The sequence below is a fragment of the Gastrolobium bilobum genome, unplaced genomic scaffold (assembly GCF_033153095.1).
Source record: "Gastrolobium bilobum isolate Gb01-03AN ecotype WA unplaced genomic scaffold, APGP_CSIRO_Gbil_v1 utg2134, whole genome shotgun sequence".
Lineage (NCBI taxonomy): Eukaryota > Viridiplantae > Streptophyta > Magnoliopsida > Fabales > Fabaceae > Gastrolobium > Gastrolobium bilobum.
In genome coordinates, this window is record NW_026899657.1 from 334614 (window position 1) to 357194 (window position 22581).

The 22581-nt window shown below is 31.4% G+C and overlaps 2 protein-coding genes and 1 long non-coding RNA gene across 4 annotated transcripts; 1 reads left to right on the plus strand and 2 right to left on the minus strand.

The window, feature by feature from the left end:
- The first annotated feature begins 332 nt into the window (after nucleotides 1-332).
- Nucleotides 333-1250, plus strand: LOC133292350 (uncharacterized). The gene has a single exon (XM_061490759.1). It carries the CDS (start codon nucleotides 333-335, stop codon nucleotides 1248-1250), a length of 918 nt encoding a protein of 305 aa, XP_061346743.1.
- Nucleotides 1251-4034: 2784 nt separating this feature from the next.
- Nucleotides 4035-7984, minus strand: LOC133292378 (uncharacterized). 2 transcript variants are annotated; one of them, XR_009748903.1, is made up of 4 exons: nucleotides 7772-7984; nucleotides 5555-5747; nucleotides 4846-5011; nucleotides 4035-4478 (listed from the first exon to the last, which is right to left on the minus strand). It is a non-coding gene; the product is annotated as an uncharacterized LOC133292378 (long non-coding RNA). The 2 variants fall into 2 exon arrangements; XR_009748902.1 differs by lacking the exon at nucleotides 4035-4478 and having other exon boundaries at nucleotides 4510-5011.
- An 11531-nt stretch (nucleotides 7985-19515) lies between these two features.
- LOC133292351 (uncharacterized) lies at nucleotides 19516-20361 on the minus strand. Its single transcript, XM_061490760.1, has one exon. The coding sequence runs from the start codon at nucleotides 20359-20361 to the stop codon at nucleotides 19516-19518; it is 846 nt and encodes a 281-aa protein (XP_061346744.1).
- Between the last annotated feature and the right edge of the window lie 2220 nt (nucleotides 20362-22581).

Consider the following 22581-nt stretch of genomic DNA (forward strand, 5'->3'; position numbering starts at 1 on the left):
CCAAATATGTTAAATATGTTAAACATTAGCTGTTTGCATGTCTTGTTTTTTCATTGCATGAAAAATACATGTGCTAAATAAATATTTGTACTACAATTATTTGCAACAAAGGTAAAAATGATTACAAAACTGTGGGGTGTTTTTTAGATTCAAAGCAGTTACAGCAGAAGGAAGGAGATTCTTCAAGAAACAACCAGCAGCAGGTGGTGCAAGTTGCAGCAGCTCCACGACAAGAAATTCGAAAACAAAACATGCCAATGTCCAACGTGCTAAGAATCGTGCGCCGAGGACTTCCAACACATTCAAAAATCACTGATGAATCAAAGTTAACAATGGTAGAGTGTGCGACTGAGTTCATTAGCTTCATCACTTCAGAGGCTAAAATCCGATGCCAACGCGACCTACGTATAACTCTTACCGCAGAAGATTTGTTATGTGCTATGCAGAGGTTAGGTTTCCATAATTATGCTGATCCTCTCAATCTTTACCTTCGTCGCTATCGTCTCAATGCAGCTGCACAGCATGGTAGCAACATTCCTGCACAGCCAACAATTGCAAATGATAATGTTCCACCACCACCACCACCACTGCCACCTTCTCTTACTCCTACTTTCCCAATCACTCCAAACCCACCATATCCAAATCCAATGGAAATGGGTGGGTTATTACATACAAACCCATATCAAGATCCAATGCAAATGGGTGGGATGCATACAAACCAATCTTTAGACCAAATGCAAATGAATATTGCTCCAAACCCATATCCAAACCAGATGCAAATGGGTATCGCTCCAAACCCATATCCAGATCCAAGGGAAATGGGTATTGCTTCAAACACATATCCAAACCAAATGCAAATGGGTATTGCTCCAAACCCAAGTGAAATGGGTATTGTTCCAAACTCATATTCTGACCTAATGCAAATGGGTATTGCTCCAAACCCAAGTGAAATGGATATTGTACCAAACTCATATTCTGACCTAATGCAAATGGGTATTGTAGAACCAAACTCATTTTCTGACCTAATGCAAATGGGTACTATTGCTCCAAACCCATATCCAGACCCAAGGGAAATTGGTATGACTCCAAACCCGTATCAAGACCCAGTGCAAATGGGTAACGCTCCAAACCCATATCCTGACCCAAATGAAATGGGTGGGTTACACAGAGATGATGAGTCAGAAGGCGGTGACAATGTTTACTTTGATCCTATTGCTTTCCTTAATCGTGACAAATTCTTAAGTGACTGAGATGGTAGAAGAACGAAGTAATGCATATGTAGAACAATGATCCAAAATAAATAAATAAATAAAATAAATGTTGTGTTTACTTCTTGAATAAATAATGATTCTTGATTTTGCAAAAGGTAGCCAAATTTGAAGATACTTATAAGGAAACTAATTTAGTGTTTCATTTAAAATGGGCCCACGATATTTAATACTAAATTAAACAACATGTGCTTTTGATGGGAAGACCCTTTTTTTTTTCATCTAGCAATTTATAAAAAATTCAAGTAATTGGGTTCGGGTTTCGTTGGATGTACAAGGGACATCTTTTCTAACACCATTTTTTTTTTCATTTATTGAACTAATTAAGTTATGTTTATATATGGATTATGGCTAAATCCCTTTTTCACTCCATTAACTTTTGTATTATGACTCTTCAGCTTGCTCCACTATTAATCCACTTAAGAAAGAGTAGAAATTATAATGGAAGATTTTATTTTATTTTTTGGAAATATAATTGTTTACAAAAATTGCTTAATACCGTCATGATTTGATAAGCACACAACCTATATTTTATATTTGGTGTTTTAATTTCGAGCATTGATGAACTCTTTATCAATTTTGATTCATTTAATATAAATAACAACTTAACTGATCATTCAATTGACTAAAGAAGTTAAAGTATGGAAGAAAAGAATATATCAACAATTAATAAAAAATTGAATTTTACATAAACATCCTTTCATGTTCACATAGAATTCAATGGAAATAAATATGATAAAATCAAAAAAAAAATTAATTTTTTTTATGGTTAGTCCTAAAGATTTCTTATTAACGATCCACAACAATTCTACCAATCAAAGCAACTAAAAGAATTCTTGAAATTAGTTAAAATAGAAGACAAAATAGATTGTGAGTGAAGTTTTAATTTATTGACAAGTACTTATCAAATCTTGCTCTATATTAAAATTTGATCTTGTAGTACAAATAATCTAGCACCATGATGTAACTCGAATGGTAGTTATTAGTGAAACAAAAATGGTTGTACAAATCACCAAAGTAATTCCATCCCCAATGGTCCAAGGATGAAAATCTTAGTAATATATATTTTGAAACATTCATGAACATAACAACAAATATGATTTAAAATTTATCGCTTTCACATAAACGTACCTCAAATATAAATATAAAACATTTAATTAACTGCCATAAGCAGCCCAAATTAACCTTGACAGGAATTATGAACAGAGAATGCTTAATTAACAACTTTAAACAGCCCCAACAAGTGTTGTACAACAATTACAAGCAAGTAAAAATTCTCAACAAGATCAAGATCTAGGGTTTAGTTAACTCATATATATATTTTTTTTTTGGTAAATTGTTAACTCATATTTCAACAGTCTACATGCATTCGACAAATTAATAAAGAATGAACCACCGTTATTTAGTGAGATTAACATGTTAGAATTTTTTTGATAATTTTCATAAACTATAATCAATTGTGATTTTTTATTTTGAAAAAAGTAGTCAAATTTGAAAATACTTATAAGGAAACTAATTTAATGATTCATTTATAATGGGCCCACCATATTTAATACGTAAGTGATATAGTTTAATAATTATAAAATTCACCCATTTGACTTGTGTTTTTTAGTGTAAGATCCATTTTTATTTATCTAGCAATTTATAAAAAATTTAATTAATTCAATTCGAGTTCTGTTGAATGTATACGGATAACTCTTCTAATACCATTTTAATAGAAGATATAATTTTTTTATACAAATTGCTTAATATCATCGTGATATGATAAGTGGTGTTTTTGGGCATCATTGATTAACTACTTATCAATTTTGATTCATTTCAATATAAATAAATAGCAATTCAACTGATTCATTTACCTAAAGAATATAATAAGTCTGGAACAGAAAAATATATCAACAATCAATAAAAAATGATTTTTGACACAAATGTGAGAAATAAAAAATTTGAAAAAAAAAAATCAATGAAAATAAATACGAGAAAATCAAACAAAATTGAATTTTTATTTATATTCCTAATTTTAAAGATTTGTTAGTGATGAGCCAATACTACAAAAAAATCGGTGTTTAGCCACGTATAGAAACGTGGCTCATTGGCGCAAAAAATGTGGCCAAATAAAGCAACCACACTTTTAATGAATGTGGCTAATCATGGCGTTGCAAAATTTTAGCTACATTTTTTGTTTTATATAGCCACACTCTCTGTGAATGTGGTAGCATTTATTTCGCCACGTTTATTATTATTTAGCCACTTGAAGGGCCGTAGCTAATTACTATAAAAAATTCATATCCTTATTTAGGCACATCCTAACCGTGGCTAATATACAGTTATTTTTAAAAAAAAAATTAATAGCCAAACCTGGCTATTTTTTTAATTTGCTAATATTGTTCAATTGTGAACCTGGTAAAACCAAATCTCAAATTGAATTTTCATGCAATCAATTTTCTCAAAAATATAAATAAGATACATAAATTTTACTTTATTATAATCTAAATAAATTGGCCTTCAAACTAAATCTTCTAATATTAACCTGGCTATTTTTAGAATATTATAAAAGTCAAATTTAAGATCTTGCTAAATAAACTGAATCGTGTGCCTTCAATTTCCTTCCTCTATTATCTGAATACTATAATTAAACTCATAGATTAGTTGTCTCAAATCTGCATGCTAAATAAAACCATAAAAATGAAACAAAAATTTTTTAATTAAAAATTGAGATATTTACCGTAGCAATGCATTACTAACTCATCACAAGCATACTATGCAATGAATAGTATTTCCTATCTTATGAGTCATCACAGTGACAGTCTGACAAACACTAAGTTGAAAACAAAATATTCATAGTTGGCATACATAATCAGATTTTCCTAATATACTAGGACAATTGCCTGGTTAAAGTAGAGATAAACTAGCTTATCTACCAACTGCCACTACAGGTTGAAAAGGATTGAGAAGAATAGCACTTTGTACAATAGCTCCACTTCTTCAGAAGCCTCGTGTAAATAATCAAGTTGAATTGGCAAGAAGATAATTTTAGATGGCCATGAATTAGCATACGAAAAAAAAAAATTGTCCCGCTCTTATTCCACATATCAAATATAAAGAGTTCCATGTTGCAGGAAAAATCTATGTACAATGAACCCACTTACTGAATATCAAGGGCCTATATCCTGATGGTTTGAATACAAACCGGACTGAGAATGCATCAGTTCCCTATACAAGAAGAATTTATAACAAGTTAGGAAAAAGAAAGCTTAATTGATGAACCAACAGTTTCTAATTTATCTGAGAAGAGCTAGCACAAAGAAAATGTATAGTTATGTTGTCTTAAGAGAAGTTCCCACGACACTACTATCAAGAAAATTTAACTTTGCTTGACAAATTCACAAATTATGCAGTATGAACTAAAAACCATGATAAAATTATTGGAGTGATACACAAATTTAAGAAACTTTACTAGGAGTAACTCTTTCTCCAGAAATATTAAAGGAGCACACAAACATAAACAAACTTTATGTTAGTATTACAGAGTGACTTCCTTATCAAACTTTATGCTATCAGGCAAGCCAAGCATATCAACCTTGTCCAATTATCCCTTGGAAAACCGAGAATACACTCTTCTTCTGAGTCCATATCTCTTCCTCTTCCGAAACTTCTTCTTGGAGGAACTCAACCTCCGTCCCACACACCCTTGAGTCGTTGACACACATGCCCCCATAACATAAATATCTCTGCCTCAGATCACACTGATATACACAAGAACATATAGAGGTTGGTTAAACAAAAGACAAGAACATTAAAAAAGAAAAAAGACACAAACCTTCTAACAACCTTTTGTTTAAATTGTTGAAGTTTGTAGAAAGAAGTTCAAATTTTTTTTGCACCCATCATAATGAAGTCCATTAATAACATAATAAATATTTTGAATAAACTTTCGTAACATAACTTGGAACAAAAAAATAAAATTACATCTATTTATTATTCCTCGAAAAACATGTACCCAGAAAACAAAATTTGATGAAATTTTGAACTTTATCTCCTTTTGTTCAATTAAAGAAAAAACATCATTTTCAGGTAGTTGTTAAATTTTGTATTTATTAATTATTGTGTTTTTATTGCAGCTGTTACTGATATCGACACTAGTGGCATCCAAGCCTTTGAAGAGTTACACGGAAGTCTTACGAAGAGAAGTGTTGAGGTAACCAAATTATATATATATATATATATATATATATATATATGCATGATTGATTAGAAAACAATTCAAACTGATATTATGTGACAAGTACCTTAACAAAAGTAGTTCCTTGTTTGCACAGCTTGTTCTGGCAAATCCTGGCCCGGCAGTGATAGACAAGCTTTACACATCCAATTTTGCGAAGTCAGATTGGCGAGGACAAGAACTTCCTCACAGTTGCAGAGGCTGTTGCATACTGTTCTCCAATCCTGGTTGAGTTTCCATGAAAAATCTAAATTTCCCACCTTCAGGAGAGAAAAATGGGATGCATACACTGAGTCTAATTGACTTTCCAATAGAGACAAGATTTGTTTGAATTCACACAAAAGTACTACAGGGCAGACGAAGCTACATTTCCAAACTTCACCACGTGGTTGCTATCCTCCAAACCACAAACCTTAAGCTAACCAACAAATAGATTGAGCTTTGATTTTCTCAAAACACTGCATTAAAACTACAAACTCCAGAATGCCCTGCAGTAACCCATTTTAACCCAGATACATACTTCCGAATAAGCACAGGATCTAAGGCTCTATGTAATAGTTCCATTCCCAGAGTTTACAAAAGGACAGATGCAAGCTTTTACACAGTCCACACACATTGATAAAGGTTGATCCAGATCTAACTCTTTTTTAGAAATCAAATCCTAAACATCTAATTAAAATTGGCTAGGTTCTAATCGAATTTAACAAGTGAGCATTTCATGAATCAAATGAAAACAGATTAATACATTGCAATCTAGTAGCATAATCCTGAACACAGCATTTCGAAGTACACTCTCTAATCAATCCTACAAATATTTAGCTCATGATAGCAAACAAAATTGAAATTAAAAGGAACATATTGTATTTCACAAGTTGCTCAAACAAAGTAAAGAAGATCCATTACATAACAGGAACCTGAACTAACAGAACATATATATATATATATATATATATATATATATATATATATATAACCACGTTAGCAGAATTGCTTTAGGGGGTAAAATACTACCGAATTGGGATTAGTCCATTTTCATCAAACTTGGAGACGCTATGGTCACTTGAATTGAAGCTTAGGGGATAAAATACTACTGAATTTCCCTATTTGAACTTCCCAAAACCAATACAGCATATCCATACAGATTTGACCAACAACGACTCAGGGAACCATCAAACTGAGAGATGTGTTAATATATGCATTGATTTCTTTTATATTACTCGAGGGAGACAGTGTATGATACACGACTAAATTGCCTTGATTTAAGAATCTTGCAGCATTCCTTGTTTTTATCTTTGTATGCTTAAACATGATAATGTGGTTGAGCTTAAGGCATATTACTATTCTAAAGATGAGAAATTGATGGTATATGATTACTACAGTCAGGGGAGTGTCTCTGCTTTGTTGCATGATATGTAGCATGAATTATTTTTCCTACAAATCATTTTTAAAATAATTATTGATACTCAATTGTTTAGGATCTTTCCCTATTTGGCACATGGATGTGGCTGTTGCTTCTTGACTTTGAGTGTATCATCCGTGGCAGCATTCAAAGGAAAGGTTGCTTATATGTTTGGTATATTAAATTAAACAACTCAAAATGTTGTCTCAAAATTCAGCTATGACAAAATTCAATGTAGAGCATAAGATTTGAAGTTTGAAATATAGACTGTACATACATACAACACACCTCATAACTATACTGTCTTTGTTTGAACACTACTGCTTTGTGAAATTTTCAGGTAAAAGAGGAGAGGAAAGGGTGGCTTTAGATTGGGATACTAGAATCAAAATAGCTTTGCTCATATCCATTCGGAGAATGGTGGGAAACTTTTACATGGCAATATCAGATCCTCAAATATCTTTCTCAACACTAAACAGTATGGTTGTGTATCTGATCTTGGCCTAGCAAACATAATGAAATGTAATAAGCTTGACATGAGAGGAACTTAATGCTCCCAATTATTATGCCTCTATTGGAGCAACCGAGCAAGACGAAGATGATGATAACATGAATTTTTAAAGAACCATGAATAAAATTCTGAAGAATAAAATTCAGAGAAAAAAGTTAGATAGTAAATTAAAAAAAACAACTAAATCAAATCAAATTGATACCTGTTGGCATGAAATGTAATAAACTTTGACGTATGAGATTAATAACAAAAGCTCCGGAAGAAGAAAAAATAAAACGAACAAGCAAAACCCTAGATTAAAAAAAGGGAGTAAAACACTATAAAATTCATGAATCTGTGCATATCGTGCATAGATCGAAAAGATTAAGAGTCACCTTGGCACTGAGAGCTTCACATTTGGTGGAATCTAGAAGAAAATTGACGATGTAATGCCTTGCTTGAACAAATAAATCTTCAAGATCTGAAGCTCAAACTTAAAGAAGGAAGTGAGTTTCAAAGATTTTGTTGAACATTCTTCCAAAATTGCTTGAACGATTCAAAGATTTTAGACAAAGAGGGGTTTTCTCATACGAATAGAATGATTTACTATGCATAGGAAACAAATAGAGAGAGGGAAATAAAATAATTAAAAACAATTAGCCATACTTAAAATAATGTTGTAAATGGGGGTATATTTGTACTTTTACCATCATGCTAATAAATGTGGTTAACTGGATGTCGCAGTACACCGTGTTTTTTGTAGTGTGTTAGTGATTATATAATTATTGCAAACAGCAAAAGTTTTGTGAAACTTGGCGAGTGAGGGTTATCGTACTCTTTTACCCCAATTACGCAATAATTAATGCATAATGGTATCAACATTTGGTCTTGTGAGAAAGATTAGATAATAGCTATCTATGTGAAACAATCTCGAGTTAAGGGATTAGGAAGTGAAAATAATGAAAAAGGAATAAAACATATATTTTATGTAAAATCAAACTTAAAATAATAATAATAAAGTCATATTAATTTTCTTGCATAAACAGACCTACTTTTGTGTTCTGACTGAGGACCCATGAAACACACAAAGAGGATATTGATTATCAACTATCAAGTTCTTGGTCTATTGCATGCGTTTGTTGTTAGCTATGTTTTTTTTTTTTTTTTTTGGAAATAAAGCTATGTTTCAAATAGATATTGCTGTCCATGTCTGGCAATCTGCAATTGATTCCGCTCAAAAACAACTTTGAACCCTTTTTCAGGTGAATATCTTTTTTTTTGGATAAAAGGAAAGGTTACAACAAAGAAGAATATCTCTTTCCTCGGAAATATTTTCAGTGCTATGATAATATCGAGTACTGGTACATCATTTTAATTATGACAAAAAATTATGTTTATATTATCCTCACTTTTATTATATTCTTTTTTCTTTTTCTTTTTTGGTAAAGGGATAAATAATATTCCCGTAGCACCCAAAATGTGTTCTCTATCCGGTGGATAAGAAAAAAGGAAAAGTTTCCATTAATATCCAACAATGTAAACTATATCACACCAGCACCACAAACTCTTTATTACTAAATTGAGAATGCATTATTGGACAAAGCAACTTGGAGCAATTGGTAAAAATCTTTGTGCGCCTCTATATCGTGAAAGGAATTAATTTCATTTAAATATATGGAACATTTCGGAAACCAAATAATAATTTTTAAATAGCGCAGTAAGTTTTTTCTATTTAAATTTTATTTACTAATCCCTTTTCCAACTAATCTAAATATTACTCTCACATATAAAATTGTATAATAGACTAATAGTTATATAATTTAAAATTGAATAAAATGCACTTTACGGTTTTAATAAATGTTTAAGTTGCATTAATTTTTTAAGTATTTTTAAAAATTACATTCCTCTTCTTTGAAAGATAAAAAGTTATATTTTAAGGTAAATAAATCCTCTTAATAGTGATGAGTAGTTATGAACGAGTTTCCTAGAGATAATTTCTTCTTTAGTGACTCTCACCTGTTTATTTTTTAACACTCCAACTATTGATTATTTTGTTAGGAATATGGCTTCCATACTCAAAATGGGTGAATTGAGTATTACAAGATTTTTGCAAAAGTTCCCTTCTAATTTCTAAATAATCATTTCAAGCAAACTTTGATATGTGGAAAGCTAATCAATACATTCAGACAATCCATAATATATAATATATCAAAATTATAGAACTTATACTAGTACATACAAGACATCAAAGAAGCAATTAAAGTGCTAGAAATAAAGAGTTTAGAGTTTAGAGAATTGCAAACACAATATATCCTGGTTCGGTCACCACCAGTTGTGATCTACGTCCAGACTGAAGCCGCTCGATCAACTCTTTCACTAATGGTCAAGCTTCACGGGTGTTTGACAAACCTTTACAATCTTTCAAGACTTCGGTTTCTTGGATACGTTACAATCTCCAAGTTTACGGGTACTTGACAACCTTACAATTCACTCCAAATTTACTTAGGTATTTGGTTACCTCTCAAGCAATGGGTTCAACTCAAGAATACAAGGAGGAAAATATTTGGAAATGAATATACACTCTCAAAGTGTGGATATACAACTTGAAGCACTATGGGTATATGGATTTTCAAGATATGAGCTCAAATATATTTGATCTTTAAAAGATATGAAATAATATGCAAATGATAGTGTAGAAGCTCTCAAATCATCCTTAAGGTGTGTAGGAATAGTGATCAAAATGTTGTAGGGTCATAAGGAATGTATTTATAGTGATTTTTAGCAAAACTAGTTGTTTATAGCCGTTATAGGCTTTCTGTTGCAGGGGGAATTGATTCCCATACTTAGGGAATCGATTCCCAACCTTTCCAGGAAGAGGGAATCGATTCTCACATGTGGTAATCGATTTCCTAGTTAGGGAATCGATTCTCATATTCAGGGAATCGATTCCCAACCTGTTGGAAGGCTGGAAATTCGACAACAATAATATTGTTTCGTATTTTGAGCATAACTTGAGTTATTCTTGTCAGGTTGATGTGATCTTGGTCTCGTTGGAAAGATAAAGGAAAAATCTACAACCTCTATGAATAACACAAGATCCAAATCCATCATCTTGGATACGAAAAATTTTATGGAAGGCAGCAGCAAAATTATGCAGTAAATTTTAAGTTCAAATGTGTTCTAACTTGCTTCCAACCATTTTTTATGAAAGATCTTGACTTTACAAATATGTTTTGAAGTTATAAAACATGTCAATGATCTTTTCCATGGGTTTTTCAAATTTCTTTCAAGTATATAAGTGTTATGATTATGCAATTCGAAAAACATGTTTACTTTGAGAAAAACTTTGAGCTCATGCAATACAATCTACCATATACCCTCACATATATTCTAAGTCCTAAAGATATATTCTAAATATTATTTTAGACTTAGCTTTATGTCTTGTGTCTTGGATCTTTACTTAAGCTTGATGCTTTGACTTGTTGGATATGACAATGCTTGACACTTTGCTGGTTTTGATCATTTTTTACCATGATTATGATATTGAGTTTCACTTAGATGTTGTCCATAGTTTGTTGTATTTGATCTTAGTGTTACTCTTCTAATTATTCCTTATTGCTCTTGATCCAATGATCTTGCCACTTTGATATACATTACTCTTCTTGTGTGACTGCATCATACATTTTTAATATCCACATATGGTTGATGTTTTTTGCTCTTGATCAATGCGCTCTTCCCTTTTTTTTGTTGTCACTTTGTTATCATCAAAAGATATCTTGTATCTACATATTTAACTTTAGATGAAATGAGGTTTTGAACATCGATGTATTTTAAACTTCACCAAAATCTTCAATTTATTATTAAGTTCTAAAGTCGATACTAAGAGTTCAAAACTAACCAATAATGGTGATGTTGCACAAAAAGCAAGAGAGACTGTTTCTTGTAAGCTCATTTGTATTAAAATAGAAATATAGAATGAAATGTAGCATATATTAATTTCTAAGGAGAAAATGTTATATTTCCAAATAAAAAAATTGAAGAGTAATATAATTTGAGTATCTTTCAAAGGAGGAAATGAAACGCTTTAAAACTGTATGGCTTTAATATTTTTACATATGTAAATAAGTTATCTATATTTATTCTCAAAAACGATGTTGTTTTGAGTTAACAGATAAAAAAATTATAAAGAAAAAGATTAGTATAACCCTGAAATAAATTATAATTATAAAAATATCTTGATTTTCGTCCCAAAATGACATCGTTTTGGGTTCAATGTAGATAATTTATCTCCATTGGATGCAGACAAAACGAACCCAAAGTATATATACAAAAATTAGTTTTCTTTATTACAAAAGTAATTCAAATTTCTTAAGTAAAAAAAAATTAAGAGTTTAATTTTGATGCAACAGTCATCTAATAATTTATTATTTATATCATTTAAAAAATTGACTACCCGTGTGATGTTAAACTTATTAAATGATAGATTACCAAAAAAAAAAAACTTATTAAATGATATGATAATATATTATTAAATAACATTGTAAAAAAATAATAATGACATTGAAATTTAATTAAAAAGTTAAATGATTTTTTTTTATTTTATATGAAGGAAAACAAGATTATTGAGCAGAGATTGCAACCCTTTACTATTTTCTTGTGAATATGTATGCCGTGCAAACAGATATATTTATGTCTCATGAATCATGACTGTGTTCTCCTGCTTCAATGAAACTGCAATGGTGTCCAGGATCTGCCTTTTTCTTCCTCCCATTGCAACTTGCAAGCATTGAATTGTCATTATATAGAAGGGTCATTTTCTGATAACTCATATCTTCGTCTTTTGGTGGAAGGGAAGATGTTTTCCTCAAAATATTTTGATTAAACCACATATCACAGGAGAGAATATTATATGTGATAATTCATATAGCGATGAATATGTGAATCTTGTGGACTATGTTCATTATTGATAGGAGAATGATTTATTTACAAACTTACAAATTATATTATATATGTCTGATCTTGATTAGAGTATTACCAGATAAACAGTATAATTTATAAAAATTTATAAACAAAAAATTTATAAATATATCATTCTCCTTATTGATATATATGTCATAGTTGAGTGGAAGACGTACCTGATAAACGTCATTTCATTAACGATTTTCTCCTACATTTGTAATTAAAACGAAAGTGATTATAAAAATTATTGAATGTCGTGTCTTGTCAAGTTATTTATTTATTTATTTTAAAAATATATTATATATTAAAAAAATTAAAATTCAACGCTTAACTGGTCCCTTGAGAGTGCCACCATCACCCCCACTCCCTAATAAGAGTCCATTTAGCGGTAACAGCACTGTCGCGGGAGAGTTACATTGACAGGGACACCTACAGGATCTTGTGCTTATTTTTTTCTTGCATATTCATAGACCTAATTAGATAAACGCACTCAAAATGGCTAAGTATGCAATAATATCTCCATTGTTGATGAACAAATTGAATTGGTAAGTTCTAACAAATTAAAGATTTATCATCTATATATAAACTTGTAACTAACAAAAATTAAGTATAATAAATTATTAATTTTGCGCTTCATTTTCCTAAAATATATTTGTATTTTGTTTCTTTTTGGGTGAATATTTTCCTTTTCATGTTTAATCTATAAAATATAAGACGAATAAAAAATGTTAAAGGGTACGCATATATTATTTTAAGTGTAAAGGATTTCTCCAATGGAGAATCCAGGTATTTTTGTGATTATAATATATTTCAGGATTATATTAATCTTTATCATATAATTTTATAACCCAAAACGATATCGTTTTGAACTCACTGGAGATAAAATTATATCCATTGACTGGAAAAATATTTTTCATTTATTTTAAAGGGCTTTATGTCTCTACTGGAGCAATTTTAATTTGCGAACGAACAAAATGATGGGGTCTATTATTTAAAAAAGAAAAAAGCAAAGCACAAAAAAGGTCAGTAGGAGAAAAAAAATTTCCTGTTGCTCGAAAAAATTTAACCCCTTTTTTAAAACAACTTAATAAGAAGATAGAAGTGAAAAAAATAAAATAAAATTGTCGCTTTTTGACTATTTACTTTCAAACTTTTTTTTCCTCTCCAATGATAATCGGTTATGATACACTCATTACAGTTTTTATGCCGAAGCTTTCATACAAAATAGTATTAGAAGAATTCCTTGCCGGTTGCCATTGTTGCTTGGTTTACGAATTAAGGTTTCTTTGAAAGATGAGGCCCACGCATGATTGGGCCTGTAAAGATATTTATTCACTTATCTCAATTAACACATCAACGAAGATGAAATAATCGCCACTGGATCGAAAGGATTTAAATGGGCCCATAAGTTATGCTATTCACTTATCTCATTCTTGTGCTTGCAAGATAACTTATTCTATTCGGTTCTATATATAATTATAGGTATATTTTCATGATGGAGAATGATTCGTTTAGAAAATTTTTTTATAAATTTTTGTAAATTATATTATATGTTTTCGAAAGTACACAGTATAACTGAGTGTACTTCCGAGAATTCATAGTATAGTTTGTAAGAGTTGGTAAATATAACTGTCCCCTTTCATGAATAATATAAACGTATTCACATAAACTTTTTATCATTTTTTTATTCTTTTCACAACAGTTTCTATCATCTGTTTTTTAATGAGATTGTCTCATATTCACGATAGTTATAATTTGAGTACAACAGATTATATCACTTTACTTTAAAAAGAAAAAAGATTATCACTTTATTCCTACCATCCTACATCATCATCATCATCCGCGGCTGTCCGACCATTCTATTATCATTGACATCGTAATAATGACCACCCTACTAACTACATCATTGTTATAAAGGTAGGGTTAGTTTCACATACAACGTAGAAAACACACGATTCAGTTTTATATATGATGATTTTTTGAGTTTCTCTCTCGTTTGGTTAACAAACTTAAAAAATTGTAACAGTATGTATTATGTAGCTACATGTATACTTGCGGAAGTAGTTTTTCTCTTCTTATATTCACCTTAAATTTCTATTAATAAGTTTATTTTTATTTGAGTAACTAGTTTTTGTTAATATAGCAGTAAGCGTTTATTGAGTATTTACGCACTTACACAAAGAATTAACACCAATCACAAAAGCAGCTTGAACTTTACAAACGATCAAATGGTCATCCTCCAATTGTCTAAAAACTCAAAGCAATATAATTTGATTTCTACCTTGGTTTTTTCCCTCAAATATTAGAGTTCTTTTTTTTTTTGGTATACCAACTCTAATTACCTCTTTGAAGTGGTGGGCTGATGAGTTTTCAACTTGCTATGTATTGAGGGTCAATTGAGCATGTAATTGATTTACATGTAACCAAAAGACATGTGAATCGTGATCAAATTGTTAATTCACTTTTATGAGTATTTTCATGAAATTATTGTGTTTTTGTAGGGATTTTGACCCATTGAAGGAAAGTCAAGTTGGAGAGCTCACGAGGAAGCAGAAAAAGGAACCTGAAAGAAGCACAAGTTGGCGCCTCAAGTGTCATCACCATGATAGCTCTCTGTATTATCGTGCTCTAAGCGCCAAGCCCCTGATGGATTCCATTCTTCAGCTAAAGCGCCAACATCTCATTTTCTGCGCGCTACTAGCGTGAGCTTGGCGCCAAGAGCGTCCAAACACATCAAGGCCTCTGTTTCACGGCGCTAGGAGGACGTTCAATTTGAAATTCAAATTTTAAACTATGATGATGAGGGTCTGATTGATGATTTGATTAGGAATTCTATGGGGAACTAAAGATATTGCTTCTTCATTATAAAAATGAGGTTTTTGGAAACAGAAAATCACTTTTACAAGTATGGGAAGAAGAAAAGACCAGAGAAATGAGAGTTTTGAGAGATCAAGACGGAGATTGAAAGGAGATTGAAAGAAGATTGAAGCGACGACGTTGTGGAGATCAACCATCATTCCTCCCTTAGTGATTCATCGAGTTTTCCTTTCTTTCTTTGTTTTGTTTAAGCCAGACATGTATGGATAATTTTCACTGTAGTTGGGGATAAGGGTTAGGGTTCTTAATAGACATATTGAGATCTTAATCTAGACAGGGATAAACACCAATTCTTGCATCTTTTAGACATCAACTTAGGAATTGCAAACTTGTAAATTCATCGCGCGTAAGGTTTAACCTAAAAGGAGTTTCTAAGACATTAGGACTTCAATTAGGTTAAAGGGTTAAATAACTAATACATTAAGGATTTAATCAACTATCTCTTTGATGATGAATTATTTGGAACAATAAAGATAGAAATTATTGAATTGAATTGAGTTAAATCGCTTAAAGAAGATTTGAGGAGAAGTAAATCCTAACTGCATTTTTCATTCTTTACTCTCTATTCATCTTTTAATTATTTGAATCATTTTCTTGTATTTAATTGTTTTTGACATTTGTTTTTTTAATTGGCTTTCCATCAATTAAGCGTTATTCTTTTCAACCAACTTTTGATTTGTCCAAATTAAGTGAAATAGTAAAATAGTGCTCGGAACATCTAAATCTCATGAGAACTATACTCTACTCATTTCTTTATTACTTGTACGATCGGTATACTATCGGCATACTTGATGTGATCGCAACATCGCCCCTCGTATCCCCATAAACTTTAACTTTTTGAGCCGACTATAAAACTATCGGAGTTTAATCATAGTTAAAGCTCTTCATCCCTCTTCCTAAAAATATATTTAGTGAGAATTAATTATTGAGCTACACCTGTTGGCTAATATTAGAGTTTTTTTTGTGAATACAAATAAAAATTAAATGCATAATGTAATACAAACAATTCAAAACACGCACCAGTACAGCAAATGTAACAGCTTATATTAGAGTTCTTTTACGCAACGCTTCCACATCCCTCCCGTTGGATGTTTGGTATTCGATATTCTTCAGAATTTTTGAGAATTTAAATTTTAAATTTTTAAATATTATTGTAAACTGAATATAAAAATTATATTTTTAAATATTAAAATTTACGAGTAAAAAAAAATTTCTCCTCAAGGGTTTCCGAATCTGATAATCTCCACTACTATCCAACAACAGTAATCCAATAAAATCATGCCACATGACGCAGTGTGATGAGACTGTTAGGTAGTGTTTGGTTAGGGAGAAATTTTATAATATTAGGGAAATGTAAATACTAGGGATTGGGAGGAAAAGTGAGTTAGATAGGAAAGTTTTAAAAAAGTTGTTTGATTGAGTAAAATTTTACCAGGAAAATTGAATTAAATTTCTGAATGTGTGTTTGGTTGAAGATAAAATATTGATGGAAAAATTTAATGAAATTACGAAACTATCCTCGTAAAACAACCTTGGTTTTATTACAACCTTGGTTTTTTTTTTTCCAATTGAGGAAGACAACATTCCCTATTAGAATATAGAGAAAAGACGCCTCTCTTTGACAAAAAAACATATAAGGATTAGGGAGGATTAGGGGTGTCTGTGATAAGAATCGCAGGGGTAAACTTGTCTGTGATAAAAAATGGTTTTGATTTATCCGGTTTTGAATAACAATTCCACATCTTCAAATGAGTTTCTCAAGAGTGCACTTCTCCAATTTTTGGTCTCTTCCTCCTTTGCTAGCCATCTGGTTTAGATGGGAAAATCAAGTAAAAACTTTCAACCAAACGTGGTAATGACAGATACCCACATGGAGTTCCCCATCAAAATTTTCACTTCTCCCCAACCAAACACCACCTTATAAAAAACAATAAATCCTGAACTTATTGTGTGACCTGTAGCTAGTCTTGGACCTGGTTTTGTTATAGCGGATTATATTTTGTAGCATCCTAGTATTTTATTTTCTAAGGGTGATATTTTAATAAATTAAAAAAGAGTGATCCGTTTACAAACTTACAAATTATATTATGTTTGACTGATAATACTTTACTCAAGAGTATATTATCGATAAGACATAATATAATTTATAAAAATTTGTAAACAAAAAATTTATAAATATAACCTTCCTCTAAATTAAATGTCAAAACTTAACATTTTGATTGTTGTCCTTCAAAATAACTTACAATTAAAGTTTACCAAAAACAAAAACAAAAAAACTTAAAATTAAAATTTTATTGAGATAATTTTTAAAAAGAAAAAATATAAAAAATATCTATACCACATATGGACTAAGTAGAAATTCAAGCATATAAATATAGGAATTTATTTTTCTTATTTTGCGTAAGATAAGAACAATGTTCCTACGCTCACAAAAGAAAGAGAGATGAGAGAAAATAGAAAAAAGAGAAAAAATTTAAAGTGAGTCTCACATAAGATTTGTTTGTGTATGGAGATTGTTTTATCTTACGTAACATAAGAAAAACAATCCCCATAAATATACATAAAAGAAATATTTTATTGTTTTTAATATTTTTTATAAAAATTAAAAAACAATGTTATGTTTTTAAAATTATAATGAAAATATAATTATTTTTGTACTTCGTTTAAAAATACATATAATATTACAGTAATGGCTTTACTTAGAAAATTATAAAATTATGTAAAATAATTATAAAATAAATTAAAAGAAATCACATACTCTGTAACTTTTTTACCTGACTAACTGTTTAGACATTCCCACAGTATTTTAATTATAAAATAATTAAAAGAAATTATTTTAACTGTTTAGACATAATTAAAATAATTATGTAGGCCCACAAAGCATTCAATAGTACACGCTTGCACCCAACACAAGACAATCCACACCAACACCAAGAAATAAAAGAAGCCTCTGTCTTCCCCATCCCCTCCCCATAAAGTAAAAGAAGATGCCCAATTTCGAGGATCGTTTCCATACATACTAATATTTTCATATAAAATTAAGAAAAAAATTATTCTAATTCTGTATCAGATAAATTTTTTTTCTTGCATATCCTTAGATAATTATATCATTTTTTTTTAGGTGATGAAATTTACAAATTTGTCTCTTATAATATAAGATAATTTATCTTTTTTAACATGATATTAATAAAATCTTAAAATTAATAGATATTAAAATATATTTTTTATTAAAAAATGTGTGAAATTTTTATTAAAATTCACACAAATAATTATTATTACCTATCCAACATTCATCATCCCTAGATTATAGACAAGACAAGACAAAAAGGACTTAAAAAAAAAAAAACATCTTTCGAGATGTTCATGGTATTTACAGAAGCAATTTGTGAGGAAAAAGTTCCACAAAGGAGAACAATCAATCAAACCCAACTCCAACGTTCTAACAAGCACTTGAAAATGCTACTAGAATCGAAAACATGCTCATGTGATTTAGGTAATATTTGGTTCGGCAGAAATTATTTTTAAATGTAATTGATAGAAAAATGATTGGAAAATGAGTTTGATAAAAAAAATGTAAATAAATTTGTTTGGTTGACCCAAATATTACCAGAGAAATTTATTTAAATAGGCAAAATCTATGTTCGGGAGAAACTTTGCACCTGTTTTTTCACTTCCCCAGTCATCTCAAAATATCACATCTCAAGTGATATTCTGTAACAGTGAATTTCATCCAAAAATCAACACAAAATTCATTTTCCCATCTATCCTATTTGTCTGGTATTTTTGAAAAAACCTGAACCAAACATGGTATTTTCCAATATCCACCTACATTTTTCCATCAATCCTAAAATAAACCTTCAACCAAACACTACCTCAGGGATATAGATTTCTTATGAAAAAAAAAATATGATCATGTGGGCATTCATAATTATACAGAAGTACATTAAAAGAAAAATTACTCAAATTTATAATTATAAAATGGGGTTTTCGTTTATCTTTTAAAATGACATAGTAAAATTTTTTACACCCACAATATTTTTTGGGCCCGTATTTTTTGAAGTAAAAAAAAAAACTAATACACAAAAAACGAACGAATCTCAATAACATGACACGATCACTTATCCTACAACATAACTCTTATAAAACTCTTATAAAATCATTAATTCGCCTTTTTATGGTGTTGTTATCTTTTCACGTCACCTTATCTTATTTTTTTATTTTTTTTTCACGGAAGATATATATTCTATTTCCGTGATTTAGAAATTAAAAAAAAAAAACTTCATAATTAACATGTTTTCAAAATCTACAGAAAAATAAAGCACTCTAACGAAACATGTGGGTTCTCAAGCGACTCTTCCAATGGAACGTCGTCGTTTTTCTCCCCAACCTTTTCACTCCCACCGTTCTCCATCTCCACACCCTTTGCCGGCGGCGGAAATCGCCGACCTTCCCCTCCCGGCGGCCTGAGCTGACTCCGACCATTCCCCGCGCCAACAGTCCTGGCACACGATGGCGACCTCGACCGCCTGCCGGAACCATCGCCGGCATCACGGTGCACCTGATCGGATTCCCTCCGACGAACTGACCGTGAACCCACCGGCGTCTTCTTCTCCGGCGAAGGTTCCGGCATCCTCGCCGGAGACTTGGGCCTTGGTTGTCTCCCGCCGATTCTATAGCCGTCGACGGTGTAAGAACGCTTCCGGGATGCATCAGATTGTGATCGATTACGATTACGGTTCCGAGTTCCCTCTCTGGTGCTTCGCTTACTCGTGGCTTCTTCGTCTTCTCTCTTTTCCGTCACGGTGGCGGTGGTGGTTGTGGAGAAGCTCTCGCTCATGCTGCATGTTTCCGAAATCAGGGCGTGTTCTTCTGAAGCCTCCTCCAATGCTTTGTTGATGGGACCCTTTCTGTGTTGAGTAATTGGCATTTGGGTGTTTATTTCTGCAGTCAAAATTAGAACTTGGGGTTTGGAAATGGGTGTTTCTGAAAGAACCTCTTTCACAGCTTCCTCTTCAAGAGGTGGCGGTGATGGGACTCTGCAGTATGCTTCATGGGTCGCATTCGATTTGGGTATATGGGATCTGAACTGGGGTTGCTGGTTTTTAAGGCCATGTTGGTCTTGCTTAGGGTTGCTGAAGCAACAACCCATTTTGAACTATAATAAGAGATTTTAAGTGGAAGAAACTAGCTTTGGATATTGCATGGCTTGGGTTTGAAAATTTTTATGGAAAGGAAAAAAAAAAGTGTAACGGTTATTGAAATGAAGGCTGGTTTGGGAAATGGGAAGTCAGGAAAATATTGTAAGAGAATGAGGAGGTTAATATGGATAGGAGAGGGAGTGAGAGAGTGAGGCTGAGGGAACCGAGTAAATGTTGGACATGTTTAAATAGCTTTGATCTTGCGTGTGATGAAGGATAAGCATGCAATGGATTTTCCTCTTAACCAAAAAAGTATAAAGGTGTTATGTATTTTGAATTTAATACGTTCCTAAATTTTTAAGTTTAGTTCTTTGAAATATTATGAAACTCGTCTGAATTGTATAGCTCGGTGCATACGGGGAAAGCAGCGTGTTAATATTTTATATAAAACTAAGACTTCAAATATACATAGGAACAACTACTTGTTCGCCGTTCTTTTTCCGTTGATTTGAATAAAATATAATAGGCATACCAGAGACTCAAATACATATAAAAGCTTAATCTCATGAAGGGCCCGGAACTAAGCGCAATGGCCATCATCGCGCGCGCATGACACGACGTGATGTCTCTATCGCGCATGAAATCGCCGTTTGGTATAAACTCCAGGAATAAGAAAGATAACTTAAGAACCAAGGCAAACTCATCGCGCCTTTGAGCTAATGAGCAGAGGACAACACCAGCTCGCCATAACTCTATCAGAATAGCTCAACATTCTGCAGCTCAAACACGGCCAATCAAAGACCAAACCGCCTTATGGAGACGACATCATAACCGCTATATAAGCAAAAGGTACACACCCAGGTACATCTATCTATTTCATTAAGAACATACATACACACCTGCCTTTGATACCATCAGAGTGTCTTCGCAGGTACCTTCCCCATCCGGACTCATCGCGCAAGCAAAGGACAAAAGCATACTGATCCTCAACAACAATTCAAAGCTCAAGACAAAGGACATCATCCACCTCTCAACCGTGTGTGATTTGATCCAACACATATTGGCCAGCCTAAATTGTATTTGGTCTGATCACATAACAATTAGCATGCCCGTTCCATGGCATTTATAAATGCCTTGGATTGTTTTCAATAACACGTTTTTTATAAGTATCAGACGAAAAGATTGTATTAGATTGCATAGAAAAAACTATTATGGTTCTGTTATGGAGTGAGTATTTGAATCTTTGACCTAGCTGTTATTTCAAGTTTCAATGTTTACATAAAGGGAAAAATGTGTTTTATTTATTTTTATTTTTTTTGATAACAAATGTGTTTTATTTTAAAGGATGTAAAGTTGTGTCATTTTAAGAGAGAGAGAAAGAGATAGATAAAAGAGAAGTCAGAGTTGACAAAAAAAATAAAGGTGGGGGTCCTACCTCTTTGTGAGAGTAAAATGATATAAGTTGTGTCATTTAAAAGGATAAACACTTTTCCCTTACATAAATAAGTAATTTTTATTTATATTTCACGTTAAATTGTTATTTTAGAATGAAAGCTGCAAGTAATTATGCTGAAGGCTTGAGTTAAATATCATACTTTTGAAAGATTGGGCTTGAATTTTACAACTTATTATTATTTTCTTGAAAGTGAGTAATAATTTTTTTAATATTTACACCATCCTTAACTCATAGCATTTATTCAAATTATACTTTTTTTACCAAAATAATAAAGGATAAACCAAAAGTTATGTTACATTATGTAACATAACTTTTGATTTATCCATAAATGTCATTTTTTTAAATGTTAATGTTGTCATAGTAACCGTTAGACATTGAACTCATTTTATGACATCCTATTTATGGCTAAGCAACTCAATTTAATTTGGGATACAGACGTGTTTACAAAACTATTTATGTGATTGGGTTTGTAAAAAGGAAAATGTAGTTTGATTTGAAATTGTTATTGCAACCTTTCAACTGGGAAGAATTCAAATTCCAAAATCTCACTCGGAATTTACGAATCATGTGTGGTCAACGCTATTCAATCAAATTAAAATATAATATATTATTCGTCATTTTTTATGCTATTGAATGATAATTAAATTATATCTTACGCTGTTTTAAATAGTTAAAATCTTAACTTCTTAAATGGTTACACAACACTTATTTTTCATTAATTTTATTATTTCAGAATGAGTAGTATTAGCTGCGCAATTATTGGACGCTATGTAAA

Bases quoted from the DNA above. Each gene is read 5' to 3' on its own strand.
- LOC133292350 (XM_061490759.1), top strand. From the start codon at position 333: ATGGTAGAGTGTGCGACTGAGTTCATTAGCTTCATCACTTCAGAGGCT.
- LOC133292351 (XM_061490760.1), bottom strand. From the start codon at position 20,361: ATGGGTTGTTGCTTCAGCAACCCTAAGCAAGACCAACATGGCCTTAAA.